The 12,590-nt window shown below is 40.3% G+C and overlaps 1 protein-coding gene across 4 annotated transcripts; it reads left to right on the top strand.

The window, feature by feature from the left end:
• Window positions 1-245: 245 nt before the first annotated feature.
• IFT52 (intraflagellar transport 52) lies at window positions 246-10,721 on the top strand. 4 transcript variants are annotated; one of them, XM_064673590.1, is made up of 13 exons: window positions 246-512; window positions 1,540-1,627; window positions 1,889-2,018; window positions 2,848-2,923; window positions 3,011-3,082; window positions 3,881-4,007; window positions 5,341-5,427; window positions 5,719-5,787; window positions 6,510-6,664; window positions 7,687-7,774; window positions 8,892-9,000; window positions 9,512-9,657; window positions 10,234-10,721. In XM_064673590.1, the coding sequence occupies exons 1-13, from the start codon at window positions 394-396 to the stop codon at window positions 10,279-10,281; spliced, it is 1,314 nt and encodes a 437-aa protein (XP_064529660.1). In that variant the 5' UTR covers window positions 246-393; the 3' UTR covers window positions 10,282-10,721. The 4 variants fall into 4 exon arrangements, with proteins under 4 accessions (XP_064529660.1, XP_064529659.1, XP_064529662.1 ...); XM_064673589.1 differs by having other exon boundaries at window positions 255-512; window positions 2,984-3,082; XM_064673591.1 differs by lacking the exon at window positions 246-512 and adding an exon at window positions 551-855 and having other exon boundaries at window positions 2,984-3,082.
• The last annotated feature ends 1,869 nt before the right edge of the window (window positions 10,722-12,590 follow it).

Raw genomic sequence — 12,590 nt, 5'->3', positions numbered from 1 at the left:
GATTTTACTGGTGTCTAAGGCCCAGAAAGCTGCGGCGGCTGAAGGGTGGCAGTTTCCTGTGGGGTCACGGGCCTGCCCTGGGCGCTGACAGGGCCGGTGCGGAGGGCTCGGGCAGAAGGAGAGCGGACAGGCAGCTCCCCACCGCAGCTGTCCCGCCCCACCCCTTTCCCAGGCGGGGAAAAGAGGGAAGCCCTGAGGCGACCTTCGCACTCGCGCGGAGGGGGGCGGAGAGATGCGCGCATGCGTCCGCCGGGCGCGTTGCTAGGGGAGGAGCGTGGGTGGTGCCGCCGCGTCCCGCTGGGGACACGGCGGGACAGCTCGGAGGACGCCGGGTGCTGAGGGTTCCCCGCTCCCCCCCGGAGCTGGAGCCCTTCGGTAGCCCCCGGGGAGCCTATGGAGAGCGGCCCGCGCAATGCCATAGTGTTCAACGCGTCTAAGGGGGAGAGCTTCACGCCGGCCGGCGGCTACAAGGCCTTGCGGAAGAGGCTGCGCGGGAACTGGAAGGTGCTGAGGTGAGGGGCGGCTATGAGGGGACAGACAGACCTCCACGGGTGTGTGTGGTCCGCGTTGAGTGCCCGAATAGTCTTTGGGGACCGTAGCATCGTAGAATGGTATGGGTTGGAAGGGACCTTGAAGATCATCTTGTTCCGACCCCCTGCCATGGACAGGGACACCTTCCACTGGACCAGGTTGTTCAGAGCCCTGGCCAATCCCATCCTTCATGGGATGTATCTCATAAGCTAAGGTCGCTCTCTTGCATTAACTGCTCTGTGGTATCAGCTGTTCTGTCGCTGTGGGATGCTGAGCGTGGTTCTTTGGAGCTTCCAGCTGCCTTGCCTGTGGAAGAGATAGAGTGTAAGTTAAAAGGTTGAAACTCGTCATAGAGGTTTTTGAGTCTGTCTGGGTTTGGAGTTTGGGGGGTAAAAGAAAACAGCCTTTATGCAGATGATATTGTTTACTTGTTCGCTACAAAATGGTGTCAAACTGTTTAGGAGGGGGTTAGGCTGGATATCAGGAAAAGGTTCTTCCCCCATAGGGTGGTTGGGCCCTGAACAGGATCCCCTAAACAGTGATCACGGCCCCAAGGCTGCCAGAGCTCAAGGAGTGTTTGGACAACACTCTCAGGGACATAGTGGGATTGTTGGGGTGTCCTATGCGGGGCCAGGAGCTGGACTTGATGATCCTGCTTGGGATATTCTGTGATTGTATGAAATGTACCCAGAGCAAAAAGAAGAAAAAGAATGAAAAGAACAAGAGGAAGCTCCTCAGGTGCAAAGTTTAATAGCAGCTGTGACAGTTTATAGCAGTTCTGGATCTGCCACAGTACCTTGTTAGAGGAGCTTTACTGTTTAGTTGGTTGACAATTGTAAGGATTGTTTTTGCTCATGCTGTCAACTTTAAACCCAGATGAAAGGATATGAAGTGACTGATGTGATTTGCTTTGTGTTTGTTTGCCAGTCCTTTAAGAAACAAAAGAAAAAAGTTGTGTTTCCAAACTGTATCCAAGAATAACATGTGCCTTTATTAATCTATTCATAGCTTAAAAGATGAGATCACATCGGAGAAACTGTTTGGAGTAAAACTGTGGATTACAGCAGGGCCAAGAGAGAAGTTCAGTGCTGATGAGGTAGGACATCAATAACTGTTTTCAAATTAATTTTGGTTTAAGATTTGCTTAAATAGAAAAGAACAACACAGAAGACTGCAGTTGTACTGCTTTAGATGAATTTACACAAGTTGAAATTTGAATATTTTTCTCACAGGATCAAGTTAATTGCAGTCAGAATCCTTTACCTTCCCTTGTCTCACTATAACTTCTTGAAGTCTTGTGTGTATCTTCTTTCATGTGTTTGGTTTTTTTTTTTCCTGGATCTTTGTTGTCTTCTAGTTTTCCGTTCTGAAGAAATTCCTGGAGGATGGTGGAGCCATCCTGGTGATGCTCAGGGAAGGTGGAGAGTCCCGTAATGGCACAAATATTAACTTCTTGCTAGAAGAATATGGGATCATATTCAATAATGGTAATGGGGCTTACCGAGAGCTTTTATTCATCTGTTTTCAGCAAAATCTAAAGAAGAGGTTTAGACTTTGTAGATACAAGCCAAGAAAATCCCTCATACAAAGTATCCCTTGGTCCAAAAGATGTTTTTTCTTTAAATTTACATGTACCTGGCAGGGTGATACTGGAGCATACCGAGAGCTTTCCATGGGCGGAGTACATGGATAACAACTGAGCCATTTCCATTCCCTTGCTGTAGTTGTTAGCGTTAATGGTATTTACTAACAAAAATTAATTCTAGTGATGTTTCTTGATTAAAAAGCCTTTCATTTAAGACATTTTCCACACATTTTAATGAATTGAATCACTTCATCCTCACCCTGAACAAAGAGTGGCACTTTTCTTTAGCAGACCAATAAAATGTCATTCAGTGTGGGAAAAAAAACAAAACCAACCGACCGAAGTCAACTGTATCTCAGTGTATCTGAAATATTTTTAGGGTCTTTGGTGGCTTTTCTAAACGATACCTTTTTTTGTATCAACAGGATTTAATTCATCCTGGTTTGGAAGATACACTAAAAAAATAGAATTTGAAGTTGTAAAACTTGTTAAATGCTGTTTTAACTGGATCATCCTTTTGCCTCTTCTGCTTTGCAGAAGGTGGAGATGGGCTTATTTTCTCATATTATTTATCAGTGAAGGCTGATTTGAATTCTTTTAGGAACCAAATGCCAGCTTTGTGGTGCTGGAAGCAAACACCCAGGGAATCCAAGAGCTAAACTAATTTTTCTGCTATGTCTAGTATACTCATCAGCTCAGATGTAAATTTCTATGTTTTTTCTTTCTTCAAGATGCTGTAGTACGAAATGTATATTATAAGTACCACCACCCAAAAGAAGCACTAATTTCTGATGGAGTTTTGAACAGGTAAATATTTGGAGTATATAAATCTTTACAGTAAACTCTTGTAATCTGTATTCTTTTCAGTAAGTTTTGCTTTTCAACATCTTGCAGGGGAATCTGTGAAGCTGCAAGAAGAACAGTGCTTGAGACAACAGATGAAGATGGAAGCGGGCATGACTCACAGTAAGTGTTTTTCTCTGAGGAAACCGATGTGAAAATATGTAGAATAACTCAGAATTAGCAGGTTCGTGATTAGCAGCAGTTTGTTGTGCTTGTGTTGAGGTTCTCTAATGCATTTCTTATGCCAGCTTCTTAGGTTATATCTGGAAAGGAGAATCTGTTTAGTACTGCTTGATAACCACTGAAGGAGCAGGAGTGACAGTTTTGGACAGAAATTCTCTCATGATCCAATCTTTTTTGCCCCAGTCTGTGAGTTTGAATTTGATTAAGAAATGTAAATATGAATAACCTGTAGATAGCAGGTGGTCTGGCTGCAGGCATAGCAAGGCTTCATCTTTTTAAAGAATCTTAATCCAGGGTAAGATAAAGAAGTAAAAAGGCATTGAGAAGAACACAGCTTTTCCATAAATAACTGTAAATGTTTGTATTCTTCCTTGTGGCTAGTTTTTAAATGACCATGTGGTTGATTACAAGGGAAAGTGGAAGTGTACAAAATTTTATCTAGTTTTGTTCCAAAATATATATCAATCTGTGAGTTAGATACCACTCCTCTTCTCTCAGGTGCAGGAGCGTGCAAACAGAAATCAAGAGTGTTCTTTCTTCCTTATTTAAGACTATTCTTTAACCTGGAGAAACCTAGAGAGAGAGACTGAAATGTGGTTACAAGGATCTGCATGTTGGAAGCAAGACTTTGGCTTTCCACCACCAGTGCACAATTGCAGTTTGCACTTTGAGTTTTATACATATGTCCAGCCTGCCTTATACTTGCAGGTACTTAGGGAGTTTCTGTATTTCCTCCAGTGCTCTCACTTTTGTGTATCCTTTTGGAGCCACACTGAATGTGATGAAACCAGCAGTGGCAATTCTGTCAACAGGATCCATCTGCTTCCCACTCAACAGGCCTATTCTGGCTTTCTATCAGCATGAGGTAGGATTCTGCCTGTGACATGCCCTGCATTCCACCCACAAAAATTGGGAGTGTGTCCTCTGGGAGTACTTACAAACCCACGTCTGTCTTTTGATGCATCTGCAAACTTTAGATGAGCCAATGACTCCTGCCTCTTTTTATGGTAAACTCCCTTGCATGGGGCTCAGAGTAGAATTAATTTGATGGTCAGCAAAGATTACATATTTTTTGATTGACAGATGGATATATTTAGTTCTTCATTGAAGTTTGGGGTTTTTTTCCTACCCTTTTAGTGATAATTTATTAAGACTATCATTAGCTCTGTAAGTACACCATACCGAATTAATTACTGTCACCTTGGAACCAGTAGATTTTTCATATGTTATCTTACTCATCCAGGCCTGTTATTTCATAAAAATAAATTCAGAAATCTAGTAATAGTGGATAAGTACAAACAAAGGATTGATATTGTTAGCGAATGTGAACAAATTAACACATTTCTTACTATGTAGGTGAATTTCTTGTTGTGGTTTTCTGATATCTTTGTTAGGAAGGGGATTTTTTTCTTCCTTGAGGATGCCCAACTTCATCCCCCCCTATTGTGGCTGAAATGAACTGTGTAAATCAAAGCCAATACAGCAGCATGAAGTGAACTTACAAGAACACTTGCCACTTGCATTTTGTCTGCAGCTGTCATAGTAAGATATCCCAAGGGAAAAACTTGGTAGCAGGAAAACAAGATTTCTTAGATTAGAAAAGAGGTGTGATAAAGAATAGCAACAGAAAGTGAAGAAATGGAAAGTAAGAGCAGAGGATCTACCCAGTTGTGGGTGAAGCATGTAGAATTAGCTTAAAACTGCGAATCATGGAGTGTGAAACATCCGAAATTTGTTAAACAAACTGGAGCTTTATTTGATGTATCTTCAAATTCATTACAGCAGTATCTGTAGTTGTATTATGGTATGAGTTTCACAGTTGGTGCAGGGAACATTTCAGGGTTTCTGTTTTGTTGAAAACTTCTTCTAATGTATGTCCTTGTGGGAGTGGTAATCTTAGAGAAGAATTCCAAAGGTGTTTCATGAATGGATTTTCATGCATGTTTACTTTAGCATAATTAAAATATAATGACATGTCTATTTTACATTTTATCTTACAAATAATAGAACTGTCAAACTCTTCTCTCATTAGTTGACATGAAGATGTGCTATATTGACCTGCATGCGTGCCACTGGCCTCTATATTTACATACTGAACACTGAAGGATGGGTTGCGGAAAGTTAATAAAGCAATAACAATTATCTCTAAAACTGTGATTTGGAAGGAGTTTTTGCTAAATTGTCTTCTTTGTTGATAGAGTCAAGGTGGAAAGATGGCAGCATTGGGATCTTCCCACATGTTCAGTGATCAATATTTAGATAAAGAAGAAAATGGTAAGATCATGGTAAGTTGGGTGGGGATTTTGGGTTGGGTTTTTATTTAAAAACACCTTAGCGGATCTTCACAGTACTTCCAAAGCACTCCAGGCTCCGTAGCTTTGTTTTAGAGTAAGACAGCTGTGAAATGGATTCAGTATGGAGATTCTAATCCAATACTAGCAGATATGCTTTGGTTTATTACCTATTTTGTCTTATTTTTCATGGTATGTTATTTAATAGATTTAATATGAATGTTTAAGCCTAGTATGAGATTACTTGGATCCTCCTGAAAATAATTAAGTTTTGCCCTTCTTCAGGATGTGCTTTTCCAGTGGCTCACAACATCAGATATCCACTTAAACCAGATGGATATGGAGGACCCTGAGGTAAGAGAGGTCCACAAGGAGGTAAAGAATAGTGTGATCAGTTTTGGCACACCCTGTATTTAGCACAAAATGGTTAACAGTAAGATGGGTGCTGCTGCTGTTGCAGAACCTTCATTCAGGGTCTAAGTCTGAGTAGACAGATGGCTCCAAAGTAAAAAATATTCATATCTCTTAGACTTAGGTTGCTCTTCATTATCACATTGCATTTGTGAAAATCTCTTTCCAATTTGCCCATCTCTATGAGATCATTTGCTGCTCCAGGGTAATAAGTTTGAAATTTGCTCTGAGCCCTAAGACAGGAGGAATGTGCAGGAAGTGAAGGTAGATTTTCTGTATGTGAGTAGAGATCAAATTGTATGTCAATTTTTAGTTGGTTTTTTAACTGATGTATACAAATGCTATTTTTATTTGGAAATAGCATATGTGATAAAACTGTATACTCTGAGTGCATAAAAGAACAAGTCTTGCACAGCTGACTAGTAAGCTGACTCTTTTAATGTTAAAGAATCAACAGATGAAACATCCGTATAGGGAATAGCTTTACAGCAACAGAATAGAGTTTGGACAGTTCCTGATCTAGTGAGCTGCACTGCAAAGAGCCATACCTGGTAAAGAGTGAAATAATTATTTCTAGATGAGATTTTAGGTGAGATATAAACTAGAAAGAGACTGTGTGAAGAGGTTGCCCAATTTAAATCCCAGGTGTCCATATCTGTGTTCAGATTTCAGACTATACCATGCTCCCAGACACAGCTGCACTGTCTGAGCAACTGCGAGTCTGCCTGCAAGAAGGAGATGAGAACCCAAGAGACTTCACAAAGCTGTTTGATACATCCCTTTATCAGCTGGATACAACCGCCCTCCCTTCAGTTATCAAGTCAGCAGCTGTGATTTTCTTATAACTTATTTATTTATTCCATTCTGTACTCTGCATTTTCTGTTTGTATTTAACTGTGTCTCCTTAAGAGCAGAAGGGGCTGAGCTGTAAGCAGCATTCTGAATACAGATATACCAGAAGATGGACTTGTACAGTGTGACAATGATGTTTTCTCTTGCTTCTTGTCTTAGCTGTAATTTCTGACCTACTTTTCTCCTTTTTTTCTGACTACTTCTGATTCAGTGATCTGATAGTTCCAATAGAACTGGCTGCAGTGATGTTGGACACTTTCTGGAGTGATAACTGAGAGCTGGTCATTTTTCCACTTCTGAATTACTTGGCATTTACTGAAAACTGCGTTTCATTCACTTTTGCATTTCCTAGTAACTGTGTCTTGAGATTTGTCAGCTGCTCAGTTTTACCAGTTTGTGTCACTATCAGCTTTGTCCGTCATAACTCCTCTGTTAGCCAAATCTGAACATGCTGAGTAGTGGCAGCTTAACACAGATTCCATGAAACTGCACTCTGTTGTGGACACTTTCTTCTTACTCTGTATTTCTTGTACTTTCACTAGTTGTGAATTGATAGTGGGATCTCCCTTCTGATCCCATAACAAATATTTTTTTAAAAATAACTTTTAGTTACAGACTTCCTGAAAAATCTTTTTGAAATCACAATTCTGCTTTTTTTGAACTAGATCACTTTTTCTTCATTCATGTTTGCCCCTTTGAAAGTTACTTGAAGAATTGACGTGACTGCCTTCTTTTTCAGTATTTTCTATATCCACCTATCGTCTTCCTCTGTCATAATTTTAGCTAATTTTCTCACTGTAGAAGTCAGTTATTACTGATACGTAGTTCTCTGAGGTGCTTCTAAAATGGACATCCCATTTTTTTATGCTGTTACTGTGCATAGCATTGACCCTAGTGTCTTCATAAAAATCCATCTCTACAGCCTGCAAGTGGAAATGGATGTTATATAATTATTTTTCCCTTCATACTTTGTCTTTTTCTGTGCTGCAGAGCTTATGAAGAGCTGAATGTGAAACATGAACGCCTCCAACTCATTCAGCCTCAGTTTGAGACTCCACTACCTGTCCTCCAGCCAGCTGTGAGTAACCTCCTTGCTCATGCAGCTCAGGGAGAACCCTTTTCCATGAAGGTTGGGGTTGATTGTCTTGGAGGCCTTTTCCAACCTTAATGATTCTGTGGTTCATTTGTTTCATGCAAAACCTCTGTGTGTCATTTCTATAGTTTTTTTGTTGTGTGTTTTTTTTTTTTTTTAAAGTGAGAAATGCTGTAGTAATAATTAATCACTTGGGAGTTGAATACACTTTAGGGACTATCTTTTAGGAAAGAACACTTATTTACACTTATCAACAGAGCTTCAAAATGTAGTATGTGGTGCCATGGCAGAATGCTGTGTGTGTGTAAGCCTTTAGTTGAGAGGCTGCTGGCTCAGCCTTTGCTGTGAAAACAGGACGTGGTATCTCAGAAAGCAGCAGTCTAAGTACTACACTGACTGCTACCAGGGAGGAGCCAGTCTGTCCTGCTCTGCTTCCATCTCCACATCCTCAGGGGAAGTAGAAACTGGAGTCTTTTACAGCAAGAGCTGATCAAACTTTTACCAACAGAGATTTGGGCTGAAAGCAACATGAGCTACGATGGTGCCAAACTATTTTCAAAAAGCAGGAATCTCTGTCTGAGTTTTGCTGTCATGGCTCTATCCTTCTTTACCCTGGCCACTGAAAAAGCAGTACTGGAATCCTTACAGCTGCAGGGGTGCAACTGAATGCACTGCTCTTTGAAAACCTAAGTCCAGCTTATGCCATAGGTAGTGACTGCATGAAAAAGAAAATACTCTCACCAGAATTGACGTGAATATGTTTCCAAGGTGAGCTGTTATGGGGAGCTTAGTTCCTCAGCTGTCTCAGCCAACACCTAGGTCTTATGGAGCAAAACAGAAACTGCAAATGCAGTATGTCTAGTTGTCATGCTGGGTGATAATTCTGACATGCTTGTAATAATAACTGAACATTTCAAAAGAGTTTAGTCACAAAATGTAAATGGAATTTTCAAAAAAGTGTCCCTTTGTGCTGTGGGCTTTGGAGGTGCTTTTATGTAAAAGGTTTCTTCAAGTCCAGTCTAAGTCCAAAACTGTTGTCTTAGAGATCTGTAAAGTGTAAGAAAACATGTGGCAATAAGCCATGCTACTTCTTGTCTTCAAGGTTTTTCCACCTGCTTTCAGAGAATTGCCTCCTCCCCCTCTGGAACTATTTGACTTAGATGAAACCTTTTCCTCTGAGAAAGCTCGTCTTGCAGAGATCACAAACAAATGTAAGTGAAGCAGACTGGTTGTTTACACATTTATATATAAAATCCAAGTTTTTAGGGGAAAATTGTTGTTATATTTAATTTTAAAACATGGGCTTCATTTTTGAAAATCCACTGCTTTCATCTTGATCCAGGAAACTGGAAGCTCATGGCAATTGATAACATGGCTTTATGCACTTGTGACATTTTATTTTGTTTGTTACGTGACATTTTATCATGCTTCTACCTGCTGTTTCCTACACCGTGTATGAATTGCTTTGTGTGCTCTCACTGATTAACTTCACATCTTTTTATGCTTTGAAGTTAAAATGTTAAGATTATTCTAAACATTCTTAAGCCTAAAGAAGACGAGAAGGTGCCAGCTGCAGGAGGACTTCACAGCTAGTCCGCTGAGCTTAGTTATAGGACTGAACTTCACCGAATGCCAACAACAAATGAAGATTTGTAGTAGTTTTTTGCGAACTGATCCAGATGTGTGATACTCACCTGCCTTCTTCCCTGGGTGCCTGTTTAGGTACTGATGATGACCTGGAATTCTATGTACGAAAATGTGGCGATATCCTGGGAGTGACAAGCAAACTCCCGAAGGAGAAGCAAGATGCCAAATATATCCTGGAGCACATCTTCTTCCAAGTGGTTGAGTTTAAGAAACTGAATCAGGTATTTTTAATAACAAAATTAGAAGTGAGTAATTGGTAGTAGCAGCACTGAGGCTGGTGTGTCTTTGTAGCAGCTACACTTGTCGCAGGCAAGATGCCTGAGATGTAAGACATTTGTTGTGCAATAAATTAGACCAGTGAAGTGTCATCCACAGTACTTACAACTGTTAATCTGTATCGAATGTGTAGTGCTCAGTTAATTAAGTTTTTATTTTAATGGGGGGATTAGTACATGCGAAGGTAGTTCTGGTAATTTCAGCTAAATCCAATTCATTAATGATGCCTGAGTAAAAGCAGTGTGCCCTCAGGAGTGTTCACAGCTCTTGCCACTGCTGCAGTGCAGAAGTGAAACCAGCATTGTTACTCAGGAGCGGTTCCGTGCTGAAATAATTCTTCATAGTAAATTTGGTGCTTTGAAGTCTGTTTGGAGCATATTAACAGATCACTTGTTTGTGTTAACAAGTATTCCCTATTTCTCAAATATTCTAGTTAAGCCAAAAAATCTGACAGTTCTACCCTATTGTAAAAATTCTTATTTTTCTTCTCTTTTTTTTTTTCTCCTCTTCCCTTACCTAAGGAACATGATATTGACACAAGTGAAGCTGGATTCCACAATGGCAATTGAGACCTGGCTTTCCCCAGTTTGAGACAGACTTTTTAGTGAAAATACACTTCTCTGTTTTTTTAAAACTCCTCTCCAATATATTGATTGGGACTGTCTCAATAGTTCACTGAATGCTAGGATCGTTTATGTGTGGTAGTTTGGATATTTAATGCCTTTTGAGAAAGTGCTTGTATTTCACAAGGACTTCTCAAATAATTTCTTATTTTTCTACTTCTTTATTGACACTGTAATTTTGTAATACATTTTAAAAATATTATACAAAGAAAATGTGTTTGGGGTCCTTCTTTCTGGCTCTAGCATTTATGTTCTTGTAAGGTTTACTGTGGGTTCTCCTGGTGTACAAAAAGTCCTTAATTGCACTCTGGGAAGGATTTTTATTTTGGTTTGTGAACTGGGAAAAAGAAAACAGAGTCATAAATAAAGGAGCTGCTGAAAACATATATGTCACCCTGAGGCAGCCTATTTTGTCTCTGTGCCAAAGTGAACCAAGGAGAGATAGGTTTGCTACTGTAGAAGGAAAATATTTCTTCCAAGGGAGGGAAGAATTTGAAATTAAGCAATAATGACATTGTTGCACATCACTGCCTTGTGTAAGACTGGAAATACATAATTTTGAAAAGAAAGGGCGGCATGTGGGTGAAAAAGACTTTAGGATTTAATGGATCATTATTAACAAAATGTGATACAGTGCAGAAACTCAGGAATATATTTACTTCCAGTTATTTGATATCTGGCCCATTCCCCAGGGTAATGAGCTAGGTAACGCACAAGGAGGGAAATGCAGATTAAACTCATTGACCATGAAATGTTGAAGCTCAATGCACAACAAAAATAGAGCCAAGGAGATCAGTGGTGAGAAGAAAAAATTTGTCAATATCATCAACACCACGTGCCTTTATTGCAAGGCTTTTTCTTAATATCTGTGTGATGAGATTGCACTTTAAATACAGCATTTTTTTTGGCTATCAATATGACACTCAAATTGTTAGTGAAAATTCTTCCCTCACTCAAGCCTTCCATGACATTTGTGCTTTATCTTGCTCTGCCATGTGTTTTAACATCCATGCTGTTTTTTGCAAAAGATCTGTTCATCTTTTACCCCTGCAAAAATCTTTTTATTTTATATTTCTTCATGCTTCACATGCCATCTTGGCACAGGGTTTTTTAAAGGAGGTGCCCTAAAGCCCCTGCCAAGTTCCTGCCCAGTTGAGATGTGCTAATATAATGTTAAAAGTTGTCTCTCTTCCTATGCTGCAGACATTCCCTTTTCACAGCGGCATGTTTGAAATTTTTCATTTCTTCCTGTATTTTCCTTATAGGCTGTGGTTTTGTTTGTCACACAGAGCACTTTGCACATTCCAGCTACAGATTTACACAACAAGCTTAATCTCTCCTGTGCAGTATCAATACCAATCAGTCAGGCTGCACAGGGTGCAGCTGAACTAACCCCTTAGGGATCCTCTTGCTAGTTATAGCTCTGGTTTATGCTGTTCTGGGGTGTTTATACTTAAAACTGTAAATAGTTTCTGTTTCCCGGCCCTTTTTCAGAGTTGTTTTGTCACCTGTTTTTGCTGTTGTAACATGGTTTAGAAAAAGGCCATGTAAGCAGCCAGGGAATACAAGCAGCTCCCTGTTTGCCATATGCCTATGGGGCCTCTCTGACAACTGAAGCACAAATTTTTCACCGAACGCATGTTTTTTTTGGCTAGCGTGGAATACAGGTGGATGCAGTAGCTAGCTTGCATCTCTCTTTCAAAGCTTGTCCCTTTGGCTCTGTGGAAGTATTTAAGCTTTTATTTTGTAATCAGACAGAAATACTTACTTTGGTCATGGGAGTGTGATACATAAAAAGTTTATGGCTGACTGACAGAATTTTGAATTAGTACAGGTAGGTGACTGCTTTCAAGAGGTGAGGCAAGGCCACTGGCAGGCACACAGCCATGGAGTTTAGATATTAATGGAATTATTGCTAGATTTCACAAAGGTTGGTTCCAAGCATCTGTTGCTGTTTTCCCTTTTTTTGTCTCTGTCCTCTCATGCAACATGACTCATCATCCCTTAATCTGTCCCTAAAAGAAGGAGCGGGATATATTGTTTCTTCAGCAAACCCTGAATGTCCTGAGAAGTGGTTTTAGCAAGTCCTTCTCCCTGTCTTTGCTTTAAGCAGTGACAGGAGAGGAAAAACAGGAGGGAGAGCAAAAACAGGAAGGAGAGCAAGTGGTTGTGTGAATGGGGTGAGATCTAACAGGAGCACGTGAAAATCTGTAACAGGTGGGGGATGCCATGGGGTAGGTTCGTTTCATTCACTC

This window comes from Pseudopipra pipra, chromosome 17 (assembly GCF_036250125.1).
Source record: "Pseudopipra pipra isolate bDixPip1 chromosome 17, bDixPip1.hap1, whole genome shotgun sequence".
In the NCBI taxonomy this organism is placed as follows: domain Eukaryota; kingdom Metazoa; phylum Chordata; class Aves; order Passeriformes; family Pipridae; genus Pseudopipra; species Pseudopipra pipra.
Note: the sequence above shows the minus strand (reverse complement) of the source record. Positions and strands in the feature narration are given on the sequence as shown.